Here is a 24,242-nt window from a genome sequence, read left to right on the forward strand (position 1 = left end):
ACACAAACACACACACTCATGTAGACCTTCTGCCTGTGAGACGGTGTCTATTTCTCATCGGTGTGGATTCTTGCTGATCCTTCATTTGAACTATCAATTAAATCTCAGAGGTCTGTTCAATTGCACATTTAAGATTAGATCTGTAAAACATGGCTTTGTCGTGTTAAAATCTTTTTAATTCATTAATTGGTGCTTCAAGGACATGTCTGGGTAATATATTGCCAAATTTAAATAAACATAAAATTTATAGCAATTTAGGGAAGTGGTTGCAGAAAAGCTCAGTATAAATAAGCAATAAATAAATAAAATGCATTTAATATTTTAAATAGTATTGGTAATGCTGCATATAGAGAGAGATCTATGCTAATGTATTTTAAGAAAGTCACATGCAAAATAGGTTTATATATGCAAACTAAAAAATATATATGCATGTATATCATAGAATTGCCTGAACGAAACCCTGATTTTAGGCCTCTGTGATTTATTGCATGTCTCACTTCAGCTGACCTTGCACCTGCACTGATACCAAGTTGCTCTTTTGGTTCACATGGCCTTCAACATGTTCTTTTGATAAAAAAGACACTGAATAATTACTTTGTGACTCAATTAAAATATGTTTAGACTTCGACTAGTTGCCATTTTTTCCAGGGAGAGAAAGAGAGGAACACCTGCAATAAGATCTAAAAACTGTACAAAAGTGTAAACTAAGAGTGAGATATTCAGATCTTCTGCAGGAATCTCGCTTTGTTGTCTCCACCAAAAGATACATTTTGGCATCTGGAACTCCACAACTTGAGTGTTTCTAGATGTATTGTAACACAACATGCATGCTAATATGTCCAAATCCAAAAATGAATGATTTGCTGCGGTTAAGTAGTCATTTTGCAGTATATAAGCTTTTATTTAGACACTTTTATCTGAGGCTATTTCCAGTGCACTTATTACAGCGACAGTCCCCTGCAACACCCCCAGGTTAGTTGCTTTGCTGCATGGAGGACAGCAGTGATAACCTCTTTTGGGAAGCTAGTGTATTGTTCTCACAAATTTTCTTGGATTGAGTCAGTTTTCTGCTGTCTGCTTTTCTTCATTAGAGTTTTAGTGGGATTCTTCTGCATTCAGGAGGAAGCAGGAGGGTTTTTAGCTGCCGTGGCTTGAGCACAACCACATTAGGCAGGATCACACACATAAACACCCACAAACTGAAATTAGCCCTTCAGCAGACGTCTATATGCAGCAGATCTGAGAGAACTGAGGGATAATCTTGCCTTTCCTCATGGTTTGAGGCTCTATAATGATGCTCGTAGTTTCTGGGTGGCTTTCAGCTCCCACCCAGTTTTAATAACACGTAAGACATCAGACTTGGTATATTTGTTATCAGTTAGTACAGATCAAGGACTACTACAGAAGCTCTCTGCTACTTAAAGTTTGCAGACCACTAGATAGGTATCTTATATTTAAAAAATCATATCAGGTAATAACATAGTACTGAAATATTTTATGTTCATTCACATACCTAATAATAAAATATGCATTTTACATCCAAGTCACAAAAAGCTCAGAGCTCTTTATTCTCTAAAAAAGTTAGCCAATCATATTTTTTTTTCTTTGACGTGTGTCAGAGACCAATACCATATGATGTTATAAATACAATGTAAATAGCATGGTACTCAAAGGACCATAGTGTAACAATGTCTCACAGCATTTTGTAAACCCCAGCAGATGGCGCTATAGCGTAATTTACAGCAGATTTCACATACAACAAATCACCGCTGTTTTTGTGAAAACTTATTTTACAAATCTAATTTTTTTTTATGAAATTACCTGTTTAAAAATAACTATAAAATTATATATTATCTAATTAATCCCGAATAAGTTGTACTTTTTTAGCCCACGGTTTGCCAACAAAACATGGGAACGCATAAAAGGGTTATTGTAGTTTAGTTAACTATTTAAATTAAATTTAAACATTTCTCATTTTTGAATAGTTTAACTTGAAGTGCTATAATAAATAAATCTAAATAAACTAAAGCGAATAAATAAAACTGAATAATCACCACACACACACACACACACACACACACATATATATATATATATATATATATATATATATATATATATATATATATATATATATAAACTAAGATTAACACAAATGATAAAAAACATTATTATTAAAACGTAATATTAATATTATTAAAACATTTAAATGAGAACAGAAACTATAATAATCAAATCTAATTCAAAATGTTAACAAAAGCTATATTAGCATATACTAAAATGAAAATGTCAAGAACCACTCATTAATTAAACAGACAGGAGTTTTCCCAAACAAGAGTCATTCATCAGCTGCTGAGTTACTAATTCATGACTGCTGCTTGATCACGTGTCAACACTCTGACGTCACAGATCGGCTGGATTTGATGTGCTTGAGTGAGTGTGTCAGCTGGTGATCTATGCCTGGCTGGCCCCTCCCCCTGTTGGATGTGGTTGGCCAGCTGGTGTCCATGGACACGCAGCTGTGGAGTGGGTGAGAAAGACTGGAGACCCCAGCACTCATGAGGCAAGACATATGCCCTGTAATTTCACCATGTTCACAGACCTAGGTATGGAACACACAAGCACTTTCCACAAGTATAGTATATTTGGGTGTTTTATGATGTTTTTATTTTTCATATTTTAATGCAGAATTCTCATGCTTTTGTTTGTGAGGCTGTTGGACTATTATGTAGCATAAAAATGTACCTAGAATGAAGTGTCTATATTCCTTCTTAAAAAGTTGATTTGTTTCTTCATTGAAAAGATTAAATAGCATTACACCATTTGCTTACCAGTGGATCCTCTTTAGTGAATGGGTGCCATCAGAATAAGAGCAAAAAATGTTTGCAAGAAATAAATCCACCATTCATAAATTTTTCATAGGTTACATTGGCTGGAAGTAAAAAAGAAAAGTAGACTTGATGGACTGGAGTCATGTGGATTACTTGTGTATTATTGAGATGTTTTTATCAGCTGTTTGGACCCTAATTCTGACGGCACCCATTCACTGCAGAGGATCTACTGGTGAGCAAGTTATATGCTGAATTTCTTAAAATCTATGGAAAAAAATTTCTTGGATGGCAAATTTTTATATTTGGGTGAACTATTATCTTTAAGTCATAAAGAATTTTGAGAATAAAGAATTATCATTCAGTTAATTGGAATAAAAGTGTATTTCTTATTAATAACTACATTTAACACCCCCCCCCCCCCCCACACACACACATACACATAAAAAAAATAATAGTTAATGCAACTCTGTTTATGCATAATTTTGTTATGAATGTGACAGCTCTTGAATTTTTAACACCCAGGAAATACTCTTTCTACAGCATGGTAGATAAATAAGTACATCATTTAATTTAAATTGTTATAAATATTGTAATATTGACTGTATTTGTCGAGCTATTTCAACTATTTATTCTAAGAAAACATCATCAAACAAATATATTTCTTCAGTTTAGGGCAAGTAACAACTACTTTTGTTTGATGAATAATGTAAAAGAAACACTAAAATCAAGTTTCTCTTTGTGAGTGTGAATCATGCTTTCATATACTAAGTACAACAACTACAAACCACTTTTTTGTCCCAAAGTAATTAATTTAGGTTAAAATCGCAACCCTGTAACGTCCAATATTTTCATTCATTCAGGGTATTTTTATTTAATTTCGTTATAAATTGCATTTAATTTTAAATTATTCTGTTTAAATGATGTTTGATGTGCAGTTTCTCCCACCGATATTTACAATTGTGGATGATCGATGTGGGCTTTTAGTCTCAGACCAGTTGTGACTTAGGGAAATCCTATAGAAAACCACATCAGTTAAAAGTAATTGGAGTCAGATGGTCCTTCATGTTCTTTGATCTTGTTTGTACAGGTAAGTCCTTTGTAGTTTAAGTTCTTTGTTGATTTTAGGTTACAATGGGGCCATTTTGAACTCATCTGTTTGCTGTCTGAGAGTGAGGATGGGCTCTCTGTCATACAGATGTTAAACACGCATGAATATTAAGCAGATCACCGGCGAGTCTCTGTGTTTAATATGAAGCACGCGCCATTCCTATGCGCGCGCTCCAGCAGGCGTTTTCCCGCGGGTAACAGAGCTTTAATTCGGGCTAATTTGCAGGTCAAAGCGAGATGGCACGCTCTCATCCTTTCTTTTCATCTCTCCCGCGCTCTTTTCAACTCTCCCGCTCGGTTTCGAGTCGCTTTTGTTCTGTCTATGTGGTCTTAAAAACATCCAGCCCCCCTCCTCTTCACCGCCGATATTCTCTTTCTTTTAGTTGTGTAGCAAAGGCCATTTAAACAAACCACTAATCCTAGTATTAGGCTAATGTTGACGATGTTTGGACTGAGGAACAGTAGGCTAATGATACTTATGTACGATACTTATGATTTCAGTTATGCATATGGATGAATTTCACTAAGGTTGATGAATGTTTTCACTGAGAGGTTTTCAGTAATGCATATGAATGAATTTCATTAACGTTGATCAATGTTTTTCATTTCACTAATGTTTCGTAAGAGGTTTTTAGTAATGCATATGAATGAATTGCACTAAGGTATATAAATGTTTTTATTTCACTAGTATTTGTAAGAGGCTTTTCAATAATACGGCCCCTCATATCAAATAGCGATGTTTGTGATATTACCTTAATTAACTTGGTTTAAAATAATGTTGCCATTTTGATGCTTTGATGCAAGTGATGCTTTCTAACGTGAAAGATGATATATTAATAATTATTCCATTATTGATTTTAAATGTATTTTTATAGCATAATCGAAATGATTTCTTGTAAACATAGTTTTTTAGTTGATAATCTGTGTCCTCAATATGTCTTTTAATTATTTTAGTCCTTACACACAAAGGCCAGTGGAACTGTCTTTGAAAAAGTGATATAATTTTGGTGAGAAAAATTCAAAAATATTCTATAGCCTATATTATCAGGGCTATTATACTTAGCTATGTAAAAGCAAAATTGTAACTTTTGGGGAAAATTCTTTGAAATAAAATTAAGGTTAACTGAAAAAAAAAAAAAATGCCAAGGCAACATTTCTCATTTTAATTTAGATTAACTTGTAGCTACTAAAGTTACTAAAATAAACCTTTATAAAAAAAAACTGTGCAGACATAAAAACTACTACAAATGACAAAAACACAGCAAAAGAACTAAAACCATTTACAAAACTTAAAATAAAAATAAAATGTAAATATAACTGATTAAAAATATTTAAAAAAAACTATAATTATGATTAAAATATTAATACCATACATAATAGGCAAATTATATTATAAATATATTTCTCACATATTCATTCCTATTAAAATTACAGAAAGTTCAGACCCTTAAGCAATGAACAACTTTAATTTTGAACTGTATTTTTTTTTAAAGAAAATACGCTTTCTTATTAAATATTTAATTAATGTGTTCCTTGCCATTTATTTATAATTGTGAAATTTCAGCAATTTCAAAGTAAAAAGTATTTCTACACCATTTTTTTCAGCGTTTTACATAATTTCCATAGTATTGTGTTGTAAAGTTAGTTTCTGTTCTTGAGCTTACCCAGAAAACAACATTCATTTTTAACTACAAAGCTCAAAAGTTATTACGCAACAAGAATGAACCAAATAATACTGTCATGCTGGATGTGAATTACTATAAAGCTACAAGATTTTTGGTAATAATTGGGATTTTCTGTTTCACAAGACCCCAGTCAACAGTGTATGCTTGTAAAGGTATTAAGAATAATAGCCTGCTATTTTTAACATCATATCTTTAGAAAAAGACAAATTAGAAGAGACAAAACTTAAGATTATATGTACACATTTATTAAAGGAACTTCTCTACAACAATGACAAACATGGCTCAGGAATTTGAATTTGCACAGGGGAAAAAAAAATGTAAAAAATAAATAAATAACTTAGATCATTAAATTATATATATATATACAGTACAGACCAAAAGTTTGGAAACATTACTAATCTTAATGTTTTTGAAAGAAGTTTCTTCGGCTCATCAAGCCTGCATTTATTTGATCAAAAATACAGTAATATTGTGAAATATTATTACAACTTAAAATAATAGCTTTCTATTTTAAAATACTTTTAAAAAATTATTTATTCCTGTGATGCAAAGCTGAATTTTCAGCATCATTACTCCAGCCTTCAGTGTCATTCTAATATTCTGATTTATTATGAGTGTTGGAAATAGTTCTGCTGTCTAATATATTTGATGAATAAAAGGTTAAAAAGAACTGCATTTATTCAATATATATTTTTTTTAATTTTAATTTTTTAATAATATATATTCTAATAATATATTTTCTTTACTATCACTTTTTATCAATTTAACACATCCTTGCTGAATAAAAGTATTGTTTTTATAAAAAAAAAGAAAGAAAAAAAATTACTGACCCCAAATTACTGACCAGTAGTGTATATTGTTATAACTAAATATTTATATTTTAAAAACATAGCTTCTTTTTTTTTACTTTTTATTCATCAAAGTATCCTAAAAAAGTATCACATGTTCTGAAAAAATATTAACCAGCAGAACTGTTTCCAACTTTGATAATGAATCATCATATTAGAATAATTTCTGAAGGATCATGTGATAATGATCCTAAAAATTCAGCTTTGCATCACAGAAATAAATGATAATTTAAAGTATAATACATTTAAAAACAATTATTTTAAATTGTAATAATATCACAATATAAATTCTTTTCTGTATTTTTGATCAAATAAATGCAGGCTTGATGAGCAGAAGAAACTTCTTTCAAAAACATTAAAAATAGTAATGTTTCCAAACTTTTGGTCTGTACTGTATATATATATATATATATATATGGCAACAATAAATAGGCTTACTTGTCCTGACTTTAATTTAAAGTTACTGATCAGTTGTAAACTGTAAGGAGCAACCAGAGCTGCTCCTACATGTTTAAACAGCACATGCAGCATACAGCAGTAAATAAATACAATTCCAGAATCACATTATCACGTAATAACGTGAGACGCCATAACTCCCGGCCTTTTTCCGCCACCACTCTGCGACGCACGCATTGGTGTGCTTTTTTCTTCAGAAGATGATTTTTTTTATTCCTAGTTTCCGCTTTCCTTATGAACACTGTCCGTTTTCTTTCGCTTCCCATAGAAATCTACAACAAAAAAGTATAAATTCACAACATTAAATGTATTCCATTAACATTTTTTGTTCTGTTATAGGACTAGTATTTATGTTATAGCAGTGTTACTGGTCGCGTATTGTTTAACGTTACCTGTGATGCGCATATCTGTGAGCCTCTTGGTCTGGACGCGAGAGACTGTTTTGCGAGATAATTTCCTTCGGTTATACTTCCTTTTCTGGTTCTTCTGGTTCAACATCTTCATTGAACGACCCACACATTTTGGGGTAACTTGTGTGATTCTTTCTGTCGTGGGCAAGTCTACAAAAGGCCTCTTTGAAACAGCTGTGCTTTCTCTGTAAAACAGCGGACAGTCCTCCGCTCCACTTTCCTCCCAATGTAAATCCCCATCCAGCGGCTGTCCTTCTCCGAAGTTAAAGTTCCACCTCAGCTGATCTCGTTCAGATATTTCGCGAAGTTTGGACGTTAACTCTTGCCTCAGCTCGTCGTGATCCACCGGTCCAAACAGATTCCTGCATGTTCCCGTGCGCTTCAGTAGAGGAAGCGGAGGAACAGTTTTCGGAGGGGACACTCTTTCCCTGGCGATGGCGGAAAGAAGGACGGCAGACATCGTCGATAGCGGACTAAATAGGTGTGAAAATTTACTAAAGGCAAAAAAGTCAGTGTGAAATACAACACACGTCGTTATAAATGGGAACGCTCCAGATTTGGTCGTGAATTAATCTCGTCAGATTTAAAATCCTGCGCCTCAACGGTGTAAAACCACACACTCTGCTGCTATTGGACATCATCCCCCACCCTTTTGCTTCTGTTGTTAGACCCGCCTCTACTCGCATGTGATTGGTTAGACCCGCATATATTCTGCTGTGATTAGTGGTGCCAGAGAATGTCTAATAGGAAGTAGACGGGCTCTGGTGGTGCCTCGTTGCGTTACGAACCCCCCGGTTTACATTGTACCTTCTGGAATAAAATACTTTAAAATAATGACATCATCTGAATTAAACAGTAATTATATTAAAAAGGTAGTCATCAAAAAGAATTAAATTAGATGCTAATAACTTATTTCCAAAGAATATGTGGTATATGTGTAGGCTGGCATATGCAAAGCCATATACAAAAATAGTAATAATAATAAGAAAATAAGAATAATTTAAGAGGAATTGGAACAAGTAACATTTACTTCGATTTTTTAAATTTTCCTCTTAAAATTGTCTCATATTTACTTTAAACACGGTCTTCACTGACAATGTTTTGTCCTAGGTAAACATGTAACCACACTATAAATTATTTTAGTATTATATTCTTATAAATAATTTACATTTTGAAACAACGTGTTTATTTCACACATTTTAAGGCATATAATAATTCATATTTTTTACCATAGATTTTGATATTTTAATATTAAAATATGGGTCTGGGACAAGGAAAAAACCTATCATATAATCCGATTAACGATTGAAGTATTTAAATGTAGAAAAAATAAATCAGTGTTTTATTATTTATATTAATATAAAATTAGAAACTTATAATAAAATCATGTAAGTATAAACTTTCCAGTTCAATGTTTAATTTGAGCTTCGCATAACAAAAAGACAAGGTTTGAGATCTATAGAAATCCACCCCTGAGTCATGAGTGGAAAAAAAAAGAAAAAAGATATATGGTTTCTGTTCAATGGAGTTGCGCTGTGTGTCTGTGAATAGCGCAACAGCACCCCCTTTCGATCACAGTGTAGTATCACAAAATAAACTGAGGCGTATCTAAATAAGATCAGATAAAAAGTTTATGGCCTTGTTAATTGCTGGCTTCACTCATCATATTTATATTCTGTAATCTGTATGTCTTAGTGGACAAATGAGTCTGAATTGAAGTCTAACAAATACACACAAATCTTGCTCTGCAACAAGCAGAATTAACAAGGTTTATGAGAGAGACAGAGAGTAAAGGCTTAGTAAAAGTACAGTTTAGTCAACTATGAATAAGTGAACTGAGCTCTACTGAGAGCCACTGACATGTTGAGACTGAGTGCTGTATTTGCTCTGACTCTGCTTCCTGTAAAAGCTTTTTGAGTTGTAAACACCATTACATTTCTATACAAAAGCAGGAGATCATGTGTTCTGCATAAACAGATGGCTTACAGTGGGATACAGTGTTGTCGTCTATTAGTTTTAAAGTGAACATTTCTGATGATTATGTAAATCTTTTAACCACCACACCTATTAATCTGTCATCCTGTGTTTAAACCTGTTAGTCTTTATTTGAAAGACTGCTAGTGCGCTCATGTTTAATAAACCTGTGTGTATAATATATATATATATATATATATATATATATATATATATATATATATATATATATATATATAGTGTGTGTGTGTGTGTGTGTATATATATATATATATATATATATATATATATATATATATATATATATATATTATATGTATACTCGTTTAATATACTTACACCTATTTGTGTGTTACAAATGTATAAAATGCATGTACATAAACAGTAAATAATAAATGCATTGTGATGTGTCCATCACTGATTGTGGATGTAGAACAGAGCTGTATGTTGTGCGCATGCTTTGTTGACAAAAAACTAATTTGTGACGCTACCGTTGCGATAAGCGGAAATGACGCCATGCCGCGCGACCTTACGATGGTTATATGTTATGAAGCGCATGTGAGGTGCGCGTGCGCGTGCGCCTGCTGCACTCTGTAAAATCGTTTTATTGTCCTTCAGAGGATGGTGCATTCGCGTTACGTTCATATATGAAGCTTGAAGAGGTCATTTTCCTGCCGGTTCTCAAAACCTGGCGTCTGTTGATCCGTTAAATGCGCTCGCGCTCCGTTACCGGCCAGTGAAGCGACGCGCACGGGCTCACGAGGCTTACCGTGATTTTAGTAGTTTTATGTTTTAGTCCAGGTTTAAGTCTCCGCACAGCTGCGCTGGTTTAGCTAACGTTAGTTCACATGAGTCTTTGTTGTTTTGGGTTAGTAGCGGTTTATTCTGGTTTAATCAGTTCAGCGCAAGTGAGTTGGGGTTTGGTTGGTTAAGATCGAGTTTTAATTTCAGGCGTGTTAGGATTAGTTTGGTTGTAAATCACAGCATGGGTATGGTGGCTTAGTGGTCAGTTTAGTTGCAGGTCAGGTTAAATCAATTCAGCACAGGTCTGTTCAGTTTGACATGACAGGTCTGGTGGATTCACTTCAGTTTGAAATCACAGGTGTCTGTTCAGTTTAGGTTGGAAGTCATAGATGTGTCAGGGTAAGTTTGGGATAAGGGATAGTTGTCGGTGAAATCACAGGAGGGTTGGGTTAGGTTTAGTTTAGACCAGGTTTGGTTTAAGCTCTGCTGTGATGGCTAAAGGCGAGTGGAAGAGGTCAGGCACCGATGATCTCCAGTTATCCGGCCGCTCTGATTGTGAAGTGTTCGATGATGGAACCAACACCTTCTTCTGGTGAGTGAAGGCCACTCATGCAGGCGTAATGTTTATGATTATGTTTATTAGCTGATTGTGTTCTTTTATTTCATTGTTGTTCTGTGGTGAGTGTGTGTAGGTAGGGATATGTTGTGTGTGCGTGTGATGTCCAGAGGCTGTTCAGTAGTGTTACAGCTTTGCTCGGCTTTTCTCTCTTCTGCAACCTCAGCAGAATGACACTCGATCAATTAAAGACTTTAAGATAGACAGATGCTGTGGACAAGTTACACCGATCTGTCATGTTTTTCTTCTCTACAGTTCTGTGTATAGAATTAGAAAACGTTAAACAAAGAATGACTTTTGATATATTTAATATGCCAGAATATCACTAATTACTATAATAATAATATTAATAATAATGTTTTTGTTAATCTTAATTATTATAATATTATTATTAATAATCATTATTATTGATCATAATTATTATTGTATTAATAATATTAATAATCCAATAGCATTTATGCTAATTGTCTGCATAAATTGTTTGTTTTAGTTTTCAGCCAATATTTAGATGTTATTTTTGTTTTAAAAAATCTTAATGCAGTAATTAATGTTATGAGATTACAAAATCAGATTATTATCGTTGTTAATATTTATGATGTTGATAATAATAATAATAATAATTCAGTAGTACTAATTGTTTTTCCTTTTTATTGTAAGGCCTAAAGTGATGATTTGTCTTAAAAACTAACATATATATATTAGTTAGTTATTTGTTTTGTTTTTAATTTTTTGTTCAAAACTGTAGTGTTGTCTTGACTTAAGTTTTTGTGTGAAGTACCCCTTTAACTGCTATGCTTTTCATAATTAAAAGCCTTTGAAAAGTGGTTATTTAAAGCTTAATTTTTTTATAGGTAACAGCCATAATTGTTGAGAATAAAAACTTTACCTCTTAAAGGTCAAATTGACCCTAGAAAATCAGATCTGGATTTGCTGTACTGATCTCTTCTCTCTCCCCATATATATTTGTGTGTGTGTGTGTGTGTGTGTGTGATGAGGTGTGGTTGTGTTTATGATCAACCTGTATACCAGCTCAGCAGGTTTTGAATGTGGAAAAAATCCCAAACCAGACGTCTGCCAATAACGTTTGAATGCAAGCTCTGTGCTCTTGTTTCGTCTTTCTCTCTGTAGGAGGGCCCATACTCTGACAGTGCTGTTCATCCTGACATGTGCTCTGGTTTATGTGACACTATTGGAGGAGACGCCACATGACACGGCGTACAACACTAAAAGGTATGAGTGGCATGTGTCCTTTTCCTTTAGCTCTGAGACCAGAATGCAGTTCACAGCGCCAAAGAATGAGACCACATTTCCTCCTGAGCAGAAGCTAAAGTTAAAGTGGACTGATGTGGACAGAAAGGCCACATGGCTGTAGCTGGGATGGCCTTGGCAAGTGGCATGATTTCTATTGGCTAACAGGATTATGTGTGACATCTGCTGCTGATCACAAAGTCCAGCTCACAGACTGACCTGCTGTGCTTAAAAGCAGATGAACTTTATCAGAAGAAAGAGCTGTTAGTAATTCAGCATGAATACATTGTGTACGTAGATTTATCAGCAGTTCCTGCAAGTTTTGAACAAACCCTAAAGTACTGAACTTTGTGAGACGACCACCTGACACACTTAAATAACAAAAGTCAGGTTTTGATTTATTTTGAACGATAGTTCATAAACCTTTAAAGACAGACCTACTGCAGGATTGTTAATTGATGAAATATGTTTTTGTTGAAGCCATCAGCTCTCATTATCATTGATTTCCTGGTGAGAAAAACACATTTCCCATGATTCTGCAGCGACTCTTCACCGGTCAGAGAACTATGGAAGTCCGTTTCCGTCATTGAATAAAAAATGCAATTGCGCCTTTTCATCGAATAATAAAGACTTTTTTCTCAGAATGGCATCATAAATCACAAACATGCAATTCTGAGAAAGTCTTGCTAGCAATTTTCCTTAAAATTGGACTTTATAACTCTCAATTGCAAGTTTATGTTTCTCAATTGTGAGAAAAAAGTCAGAACTCTGAGATAAACTTGCATTTGCATGGAAAAAAGTTACATGTTTGCAATTCTGACATTATTTTTCACAATTGCGACTTTATATCTTACAATTCTGACTTTATAACTAGCAGTTGCAAGTTTATATTACACATTTCTGAGAAAAAATAGGTCCACTTTGTTGCTGGTTGATTTGATTCATGACTCTTCAAAAATACTTTTTTTTTTAATTTCTATGGTGAAAAATTAATAGGACAAATACTTCTGGAACCAAGGTCATTAAAAAATGAGGATGGCCATTGTTTCTATTCATTCTTCTGTTCTATTCTATTCAATAGCATTTGCCTAGCAATGTCCTAGAAACACCATGGCAGCGAATTTTACACCGAAAGAACCACTTTCATGTTCTCCAGTGTTTGTGTTTAATCTGTGTATCTTGTCTTTTTCAGAGGAATTGTGGCCAGTATTCTGGTGTTCCTTTGTTTTGGAGTAACACAAGCTAAAGATGGTCCCTTCACTCGTCCTCACCCAGGTCAGTCCAGTACCCTTTATTCAGACATGATTTAACTTTCAGGTCAGCTTTGAGAAGCTGGAATTGTGAGCTCTCGAGGTGCTGTTGAGGTGGAGTGGCTAAAAGTAGTGACTTAATCATAGGTTTCAGTAATGTGACAGTCACACAGCTGTTTCAAGAATAGCACTGCTTTTCCAGTAACATGCTTTTCAACAACTAACAGTGATATGTGACTAAACAAATACATCATTATTTTTCACATTGCATTACAATTGTGCGAGCTGATGCAATCATCAGATAATCTTCTAAAAGTGCCTTGCAAGTCGTGTTGAAAAGACTGATTCATTTGTTGTTTGCTCAGTGAACCAGTTCATAAAAATGATTCACCAAGTCATTTGAGTCACTCAGTAGTGTTCCCAGAAGTCTGTATGAGGCATTTCTTTTTGTGTTAAATGTAAATAATAAAACTGCAGATGATCCCTGTTTTAGAATTGATTATGTAGATTAGGAGTTTTCAGAAGTTATTTTACCATAAATTAAGGCTGCACATTTAAAAATAAAGAAATTAAAAGAATAAATAGTGGTATAAATATTGTAATTGTAATTTTACAGTTATATTCAATTTTATTATCATATTCATATATATATACATATATAAATAATTTTTTATTTATTTTTTTACAGTGAAACGTTACAATAATTTACCATAATATTTTAATATTACAATAATATTTTTTCTAATATTTATAAAATTATTAATAATTTTGAGCAGTAATCTGCACCCTAATACAAATAATTGTAATTTTATTGTTTTATTTCTGTATAATCATCAGAAAATACTTTTTTTAAGCATATGATAATTTAAAAAAACTTGTTATTTTATCTGGGTTTTTTTTTTCTTTTATTTCGTGTTTGTAACTCTTTTATTATTCCAACTCCGTTTTTGTCATTAAGATAGGCCTTATATGCTGGCATAGAAACAAAAATAATTTACTACTTTTTTGTGCAGCCCAAATTGCAGTTTGAATTTTAATTGGGAAAAATGGCAATGTGCATTTTGCAGCCCTATTGTAAATTTGAGTTTGGTGCTTTCTCTATAAATCATCTTTGTTTGTCTGAGAAACAAAGCTTTTGTAGTAGCTGCTACTTATTCATTTGTAACATAGCTAACTAATAAAAGACGTAGATTGACAGTAGTTTCACTTCTTTAAATTATGAGAAGATAAGGAATTTCTGAGATATCTGAGACCGTTTCAACATAAGAAACAATGAGTATACTTTCATAGCAACAGTAACTCACAACTCCTTCAAAACGCTCTCTGTTATGAGGACAGACTTGCTTTGCTGGACGAGCTGGATCAGAGCATTCAATTAATCTCTAACAGAAGCTTGAAAGATGATCGAAGGTCTCCTCCTCCAGTCCTCGAGGCCTCTCAATGGCATGAGATAACCGACAAATAAAGACACAAATTATTAGTGAGGCTAACTGTCACAGTGTTGCTCAGTGTCACCCAGAACGGTGTTACATTTCAATCCAGTGAAGTATGTGAGGTCCTTTTAGAACAAAAGAGCTCCTTTAGAGACCCAGATGCACACAAATAGTTGTAGTCAAAAGGGTTTCACACTCCGTCTAAATCTCAATTCCTTAATTCAAGCATGTTAACTTTAACACAATGGTGTTTAAGTTTATTTTTTACATTTTGATCAATTGCTTCATTATTGTATATGATGGCTCACAGAAATTATTAGAATAATTACTATATTTATGTTGCTGGAAGAACAATATTTTCTGTAATCTTAAAATAGTTTTAGAATATATTGCTTATAATTGTATTTTTTAGCTGAAGTTTTATTGTTATTGAGATTTAATTATAATTTGTACTATTTTGAGTTTGCCATGAAAGTAATATTTCTGATGATATGGAAAAGTAGCCATATAATCATAAATAATCAACACACCCAAATGCAGATGCATTTTTAATAGTTGAGGTGTGATACAGAAAACTAACATTTCATCAACATAAGAGCCCCACAATTCTCTGGTGATATTTATATAAGTGCATCAGTATTTTTAGTGCTTTTATATGTTTAAATGAGAGTTGATGTTGATGGGTTTGTGTTTGTCTTTGCAGCATACTGGCGTTTCTGGCTATGCGTTTCTGTTGTGTATGAGCTCTTTCTCATCTTCATCCTGTTTCAGGTTTGTTATCCGACTTCAAAAACACAGCTTTACATATATTTTGTCCATATTGTGTCATATTGAAACTTCTGATTTGTCTTTCAGACAGTGCATGACGGCAGGCAGTTTATGAAATACATTGACCCAAAACTTGGCGTCCCTCTTCCTGAAAGAGGTTATGGCGGGAACTGCCTCATTTATGACCCTGGACATCCTACCGACCCCTTCCACAATATCTGGGTATGTATTAAAATCAATATTAATAAGCAACATTGACACTGGTAAAACAGATGCATCTGTTACAGAGAGTTGAACATATGGCTAGTCACTTAAATATCCATCTGATCATTCATCACAGATTAATTATGCATATACAGAGTTACAGATAATGGACAGTCATTTGTGTATGACCGTAAACTCTGTAATGATGACTGTCTGACTGTACATTATCCTATGGTTTTTTAAAAATTAATCAATAGACATGAAATATCAATATAGACATGAAATATTAAGAGGATGCATTGTGATGTGAGATATAAAACTAGCGCAGCTATGTAGAAACAACACGAATCAGCATTTAAGTTCTGTAATTCAATGTTTTTCCAAGTCAAACTGAATACAAAAAAAAATGTTTTTTTTTAATAACATGCACTGATCAACTGATAAGGCCAAGGTCATTTATTTAAGTAAACAGCACATTTTAATTTCATGTTGTATTTAATACTTAAGTTTGATTTTGCAGCAGGAAAAAAATGTGGGTTATTTTTATTTAGTTTTTTCTTTCCCAACAGGACAAAATGGATGGATTTGTTCCTGCCCATTTTCTCGGCTGGTACATTAAGGTTGGTAAAAATCTGACCTGTGAACCCTCTACCACACGCCTAAAATCAGCAGACGGCATCAAAAAACTGAATTAGAAACAATTAGTCATGTGATTTATCTGTGTGTGTGTCAGACGCTGGTGATCAGGGACTGGTGGATGTGTATGATCATCAGTGTGATGTTTGAGTTCCTGGAGTACAGTCTCGAACACCAGCTGCCCAACTTCTCTGAGTGCTGGTGGGACCATGTGAGTACAACACACCAAATACACCCTGTGAATCATGCAGGTAAAACAAATCCTCATGAAGTGACTCTCTCCTGCTGCAGTGGATCATGGATGTGTTGGTGTGTAACGGGTTGGGTATATACTGTGGCATGAAGACTCTCGGTTGGCTCTCCATGAAGCCGTATCAGTGGCAGGGATTGTGGAACATCCCAACATACAAGTAAAAACACGATAAACTTCTGAGAAGATGTGTCTGCAGGTCAAACACACTGAATTATGACATTCTGCAATTTTGTTTCAGGGGGAAAATCAAACGTATTGCTTTCCAGTTTACCCCGTACAATTGGGTGAAGTTTGAGTGGCGCCCCGCATCTAGCCTGCGGAGATGGCTGGCGGTGTTGGGTATTATTTTCACGGTGAGTCACATGATCAATGCATGCATTCACTGCACAATGATTTTGAATGAATAATGATGCCATGTTCTCTCACTTATTTCCAGTTCTTATTGGCGGAGCTGAATACGTTCTATTTGAAGTTTGTGTTGTGGATGCCTCCTGAACATTATCTGGTGCTTCTGCGGCTCGTCTTCTTTGTGAATGTGGGTGGAGTGGCTATGCGAGAGATCTACGACTTCATGGATGATCCGTAAGTTCGGTCTAGATCTGTTGTCTAAGTAGGCTGCTACCTTCTAAGACAGCATTCTTGGTTAAAGGAATAGCTCACCCAAAAATGAAACTATACTCCCCTTCAAGGTAGAGCTGTAATTGGGCCTTAAAAGTTAGGCCCGACAGGACCCAGGCCCGACAAGTACATTTTGATTGACAGCTTTTTAAAAGTCCGAACCTGTTTACAGCCCGACATTACTCAAATGTGCGCACACACACAGCTCTTTTTCCTTGTGTCAATAATAAGTCATTTATACATGTTTTAACGTAATTTATTCATAACTAACGTAGACTAGACCACTTGGAAGTTGGAATAAAGAAATAAAATAAGTCCTCTGTAACATCTTAAAGGAACACTCCACCGTTTTTTGAAATAGGGCTTATTCACATTATTTCCTACATTTAGATAGGTGGGCAAATGCATTTTTGCGTCAGTGCATGCATTGTTTTAGTTTGACTGGGTCGGCGTTAGCTTAGCTTAGCACAATGAATGGAATCCTTTGTTGCCAGCTAGCATGGCCTGAGTAAAAGTGATCAAAAAAAATAAAAAAAACCCCACCTAATTACTTCTTGTGGCCTGCGTATTCACAACGAGTACAAATAGCGATCCAGATTAACACTAGGCGATTTCCTAGGCAGATATTGACTTGGGACTATATTATGGGGAAGCACAGGCGAAGCACTGCTGCTTAGGCGAAGCACTGCTACTTCGGCGCAGAGATATCACGCAACACATGAAATCCCACGACTTCCGTCAACATACCGGCGTGAATAGTAGCTGCCTGGCTATTTTCCTTACAGTACACGAATGGCGATGAACATGGCTGATTTTGAGAGAGACGAAGAAGGTGACTTCTCAGACAGTCAAGAACCAGAACCATACCTATTTGAACCAGAGTTTACAGAAGACGAGCTGCGTGCTTTGGAAATAGAACGACAGGAGGAGGAGGTTGCGATCGCTCGTGATGAGAGCCAACATGAACTGGTGGCAGTGTTGCCAGACGTACGATAATTATCGTATTTGTACGATAATTTTTACCCATGTACGATGTACGATCAATAATGAAAAAAATCCCGTAATGTACGATAATTTCAGAATTTTATGAAAATTTAAATGATGGTAGTTGCAGTTATAGGGCTTCTTTACTCATACACGAAATTGGCTCATTACAGACACTAAATGCGTTCGTGTGCACCCGAGGGTGTGTTAAGAATGCAGGAGAGTGCCCTGCTTTAAAGCCTAGTTGCGGTCCAAGACAGCAAGAACTTCTTCAACATCTGGCAACACGCAGGATTCCGATAACAGCGGCTCAGATGTGGAGTTAACTGCACCACGCAGAAACAGCTAAATTCCTTCTTCACTGGACGTGACAAAGCAAGTGTTAAAAATAATTTTAATATGATTTAATATGCGCTGCGACGCAGACAGTCACTGGAAATAATGGGATAGTATTTTGTCTCACTGCTTCCGTCCACCAATACGCCTTATCTATTGTGGTTATTTGCAGGTCGTGTCAAAATGTTGTTGGTTTAGAATAGATAAATAACATTTTTGACTCGTGTACGATAATTTTCTTCCAAATACGATAATTTTGAACTTCTGGTACGATACTTGGACATTTCCAATCTGGCAACACTGACTGGTGGTGTGAATGTGGGGGAATATGCCAATCTATGCCGACGGAAATAGAGTGTCTATGCTGTAGAGAGTGGGACATGTTTTTGCCATTGATGACCAGGCTCAACACGTCAGATCAAAATGAGCGTGCCCGAAGTTGTGTCACATCTACAGAGGATTTCATGGCGCTGATCCATTCTGCAGTACTCGATTTTTTTTCCGGTGTGACAAAGTAAACTGGAAAAAACGCCCCACGCCGAATGGACCAAATGGACAGCTGTCCACAGAGTAAGTGATTATTTTAATCATGACGCATGTATAGATCGACCCATATTATAGCTGTATTCACATAAAGTTGATGTTTTCACAGGCAATATAGGTTATATAGGAAGAGAAATAAAAGACAACTTGCATGTGCACTTTGTTCTTCCTGTGTTTTCAAAGTAGTCCTCTGGTGCAAAATGTTCTTCGCAAACACGATACTGCTTTATTTTGTTGAGAGGCGTTGAACTACAGATCTCCAGAGCTGCTAGCCATTTATTTCTCAGTTCCACATTAGGTGGAATTCTGTGAAACATTACATTCGTGTATGTCCTTTGCTTGTTCTCACAACCTTTTGCTATGCAGGTAATAACCATGTTTGCTGTAACTTCTCAAAATAAATCATCCAAAAGCGAAGACACTCGGTGCAGGTCACGCCGGTATGTTCTTCTTCTTCTGTTTTTTTTGACGCGTTGCACGCCGGTATGTTGACGGAATTCGTGGGATTTCATGTGTTGCGTGATATCTCTGCACCGAAGTAGCAGTGCTTCGCCTAAGCAGCAGTGCTTTGCCTGTGCTTCCCCATAATATAGTCCCAAGTCAATATCTGCCTAGGAAATCGCCTAGTGTTAATCTGGATCGCTATTTGTACTCGTTGTGAATACGCAGGCCACAAGAAGTAATTAGGTGGTGTTTTTTTATTTTTTTTTATCACTTTTACTCAGGCCATGCTAGCTGGCAACAAAGGATTCCATTCATTGTGCTAAGCTAACGCCGACCCAGTCAAACTAAAACAATGCATGCACTGACACAAAAATGCATTTGCCCACCTATCTAAATGTAGGAAATAATGTGAATAAGCCCTATTTCAAAAAACGTGTTCCTTTAACATCTCAGCACTCTAAATAGACATAGGCTCCTTTAGCCTATAAATAGACCAACGCACCAATAAAAACGAGTCTTTTTTAACAAATTAAATTAAGATAAATTTTAAATTAAGATGGGTATTTGGCAATAACGAAATTAAGATAAAAGCTCCGCCGGATTTGCTTCGCCACTAGCAGCTGACATTTAATAAAAGAATAATGCCAACATTAGCGTAAATACTTTGTCCACATTATGCATTTAAGACTTAATGAATATTTAGTTATCATTTGAAAAACCTTTACTCACAGAGATTAGGCTATGCCTACATGTTTTTGTGGAGGAAAATGATTGAATCCACTGTAGATGGCTTCAGCGCGTTCCTGCGCTCACTGATGGTGCGTCATTATTCACTCATTATTCTCATTATAAACATGGTCAAAACTTTTCCACATCTCAGACTTTGCTTTAGTTGCTCATGCAACCAAAATGTAATCGCCAGAGCAGGGGCGCTGCACAAGATCCCAGGCCCTATGCATAGGCAGTCCTAATGGGCCCCCCTCCCCTTGAAAATATATATTCCAGACTTTTCAAGGGCCCTCTCTTCCTTTGGGGCCCTGGTAATCAGTACTGGTTTTACCGCCAGTCCAACGCCCCTGTGCCAGAGGCAAGCCTCCATTTCACCTACTTGGCATCCATTTTCGCATCTTTCTCGCGCTAATCGAAACACATCACATGACTGCTCGTTTACCTCGCAAACCGGAGCACAAGCCCGAGCCCGCGTAAGATGATATAAATTAAGGCCGAACCCGTTGGGTCCTATCAGGTCCCGTCGGGTTCGGGCAAAGATCTTCAGCTCTACTTCAGGGCATCCAGGATGTAGATGTGTTTGTCTCGTTCTTCCGTCACATTACATCACTTGCTCACCTATAATCCACATGATTCCAGTTCATCATTTAATGTCTTGTGAAGTGAAAAGCTTATTATAAACATGCAGATTTTTGCTCCACAAGATGTTAGCTGATGAACGAGAGTCGTGTAGATTGTGATGTTTTTATCACCTGTTTGGACATTTATTCTGATGGCACCCATTCACTGCAGAGGATCTATTGGTGTTGAGCAAGTGATATAATGCTTGATTTTTCCAAATCCGTACCGATGAAGAAACACATCGACAGTTACATCTATAATTACCTGAGGGTGTGTAAACATTCAGCAAATTTTCCTTTTTGGTCGAACTATTCCTTTAATCTGACACAATCAGCGGTTTTGTTAACATCTGAATCCAGTGGAAAGTTGACTTGCATGTTGCTGAGATAATGATTTGATGCTTACATGCTATTCACATTTATTGTGTGAAAGTTAATTTGTTTAAAATCAATTTTGGAAGTCCTTTACAAATAAAGATTTTTGTTGTTTGGAGTGGCTTTTGCTGTAATGTTAATGGGGCCTAAAAATATGACCTAGTTCGGCAGCTCACTAGGAACTGTTTTTTTTTCTTTGCTGGCATACATTTATTGTGTGTTTGTATCTAATGTTTCACTTGGATTCTAGGAAATTCCATAAAAAGTTGGGCCAGCAAGCATGGATTGTGTCGACCATCACTGTTACGGAGTTTCTGATCGTGGTCAAATACGATCCCAAAACCATCATGCTGCCGATCCCCTTCTTTATCACGCAGTGCTGGATACTCGGAATCGTCCTCATCCTCATTTGGACCTTGTGGCGGTTCTTCATCCAGTAATTGACCTGCAAATCATCTTCATAAGCACAATAGGAAAATAAAATATTTTTTAGTAATAAGGCTTGATGATAAAGCTCTGCATCGTGGTTTGTCGATCGATTTTGAGATTTTCAGAATGCATCGTGATTCTCTCTGGAATCAATAGTTTTCAACAGCAGATGGCGCTCTAGTTTAGTTTTTAAAAACACACTCTCAAATGCTCATGAAGAAGAACCTTTGTGTGTTCGGCATGTAAGTGGTTAAATGTTCTTGCACCTTGGTTTTTATGACTTTAACTGTGACTGATTAATGTAAACACAACCCATAATGAACACTCTTGTAGTTTGCTTCAACTTTGTTCCAGCTGTGTGAATGATTTTTTGTGTTTAAGTGATGTTTATAGCAGGAACTGGAAGCATGCAGAGTTTATAAATCACACAGTGCCATCTGCTGTTCAAAACTAAACTCAGGATCGAATCAACAGAGAATTGCGATGCATTTGGAAAATATCAGAATCAATGCAGAATAATTTCTCGATTCGTGATGCATCGATTTATTGTCCCAGCCCTAATTATTAATTAAAAAATGTTAATTCCTTTCACAAAATATAATTTTCAATCTTATTATGCAAGAATAGTGTGTGAATGTGCGTGTGAGTGTGAATATACTTTGCAAATTTTTTTTATTTTTTTTTATTGATATACACACATTGTATATATGCATATAGATGTATTTATTTAATTGTCAGAATCATGAAGGCATCCTTAAAAATTGCTGCAGATGCATTATTATTTTCTGCAAAAATAATAATTTGTTAGTGTGTTATATATTTTAATGAATGAATTAGAGAGTGATTAAATGTCTTGACTAACATGTTAACTGACCCAAGTGTTTTGTGTTGACAGTGACATCACGCTCCGATACAAAGAAACACGCCGGCGCAGACAGGAAGGGTCTTCAGAGCGGGACAGAGCACCTGGACACACTGACGGCAGCAATTTAGCCACATCAGGCCGTAGCAGACTAAACGGCAGCATGGACGCGGTCCGACACAGGAAGCCGTGAATCCATCCTGCCACACACAAACAACCAATGTGCACTACACATCGCCACTGGACACACGTTTGTGTTTATAATCCTAATTAGATCATACCAACGCTCATGGTGTCTGTCAAGCGGCATCCAGAGAGATGATGCCATCATTTCCTCTCCCTGCGGAGAGAGTTGTTGTGTATATTTAGGATCAGTATGTCTTGTAGCTGTTACATAGGTGAAGCTTTTACGGTTCGGGGTTCACTGTCCCTCTGGTTTTGGGTTTATTTATCGGTGCCATGCAGGAAGACACATTTCGATGCAGAACACTAAGCAGTGAACTAACGGTAGGGGAAGTGCACATACAGCAATTTATTAATATAACTATTGATTTTAATTTACATTTAGCAGGTAGGAACACAAGAAACATCCTACTTGAGCTACAACACTATATATAAAAAGCTAAGAGAATGTAATTATTTAATCGGCTGTGTCCTTCTGCTATGCTTAGGATGTTAAAGGAAGTTAGCATGCCTGTAACACAAGCACCTCACACAAGGACAATCCTTCTGACCCGTTAAACATGGGTCAGTGCCATGACTGGACCAAAATCAAAGACCTTTACTTTCCGTTTGCATGCGTGAATGTGTGAGTGAGACCATAGCGGCCAAAACATTCATCATGCTGATGCTGTTGTTATTTCTGCAGGGAACCACAGACAGAAACTTAGTGTTTTGGGTTTGATGAATACAAAAAATTAATCAGGAAGTCATCCCAAAGTTTATGCTTTAAGTGTATTGGGCCCTTCGTGTATCTGGTCACAGTGAGTGGGTTGTGTGTTGTTGTGTCGTGGTAGTGCGTCTGTATTCGGATAATGTGCAAGTCCAAAAATGGCCTGATCTGATTTATTAAATGCCATTATAATCTTACTGTGAATGTAAACGTCTAGCACTAGTTTGACTTCAGCGCCAATGCCTCAGCTATTACTGTTTTGTTTCATGCTACTGATGGTGTTTAGGGTTTGCTTTGATTTAACTATGTGGGGAAAATTAAAATCTCAGTATGTTCAGTATGTTCTCGTCCGATTGATCAGGATTCTCTCTCTCTGAAATCTTTGTGGGACCATTTGATGATCTGTCTGCCTCTGCTTATAGTGGTTCATATAAACATATTACATAGAAATTAACAACCAAGTTCATATTTTATAATGTTTTTAATAAATAAAAATGAGTTCTTCCTCTTTAACTGTCTTTTTAATTTATGAAATGCATGTTACATTCATTTTGGCTGTTTTTAGGAAAATGAATATGTAAAGTGAGCTGATTTGATTCAAAGCACAAGCAGATTTGATATATTGTTATATTTGGTATTATTTATACACACACAAATTGATTTATTTATGCATGCATGCATGCTATACTATGCTGTGCTATAATCAAGAGCCAAACTTACTTTGGAATCAAAAGACAAACTTTTTACTGTTATTATATTAGTTTTTTCCATAGTTTGAAACTAATTTCAAAGAAAAATTATTCGGGTAAGAAATCTTTAGTTCTCTTCCTAAAATAGCTTTTTACCACCTTTTTTTAATTCTCGTTTAGATTTAATTACACCAAGTCAACCATATTATTAGGCATTGCTGACATTTTATTCGTTGCTGTCCATATAACCATATCCAT

At 35.6% G+C, this 24,242-nt stretch overlaps 2 protein-coding genes across 2 annotated transcripts; one reads left to right on the plus strand and one right to left on the minus strand.

Annotated features, from left to right (window-relative positions):
* Positions 1 to 5,846: 5,846 nt before the first annotated feature.
* cdkn1cb (cyclin dependent kinase inhibitor 1Cb) lies at positions 5,847 to 7,877 on the minus strand. Its single transcript, XM_059536492.1, has 3 exons — positions 7,320 to 7,877; positions 7,134 to 7,199; positions 5,847 to 5,963 (listed from the first exon to the last, which is right to left on the minus strand). Exons 1-2 carry the CDS (start codon positions 7,795 to 7,797, stop codon positions 7,144 to 7,146), a joined length of 534 nt encoding a protein of 177 aa, XP_059392475.1. The 5' UTR covers positions 7,798 to 7,877; the 3' UTR covers positions 5,847 to 5,963; positions 7,134 to 7,143.
* A 1,939-nt stretch (positions 7,878 to 9,816) lies between these two features.
* Positions 9,817 to 23,853, plus strand: LOC132125529 (phosphatidylserine synthase 2). The gene is made up of 12 exons (XM_059536988.1): positions 9,817 to 10,647; positions 11,800 to 11,901; positions 13,112 to 13,194; positions 15,306 to 15,373; positions 15,458 to 15,592; positions 16,144 to 16,194; positions 16,308 to 16,421; positions 16,502 to 16,620; positions 16,702 to 16,816; positions 16,900 to 17,045; positions 21,363 to 21,548; positions 22,437 to 23,853. The coding sequence occupies exons 1-12, from the start codon at positions 10,547 to 10,549 to the stop codon at positions 22,594 to 22,596; spliced, it is 1,380 nt and encodes a 459-aa protein (XP_059392971.1). The 5' UTR covers positions 9,817 to 10,546; the 3' UTR covers positions 22,597 to 23,853.
* The last annotated feature ends 389 nt before the right edge of the window (positions 23,854 to 24,242 follow it).

Source organism: Carassius carassius, chromosome 43 (genome assembly GCF_963082965.1).
Source record: "Carassius carassius chromosome 43, fCarCar2.1, whole genome shotgun sequence".
Lineage (NCBI taxonomy): Eukaryota > Metazoa > Chordata > Actinopteri > Cypriniformes > Cyprinidae > Carassius > Carassius carassius.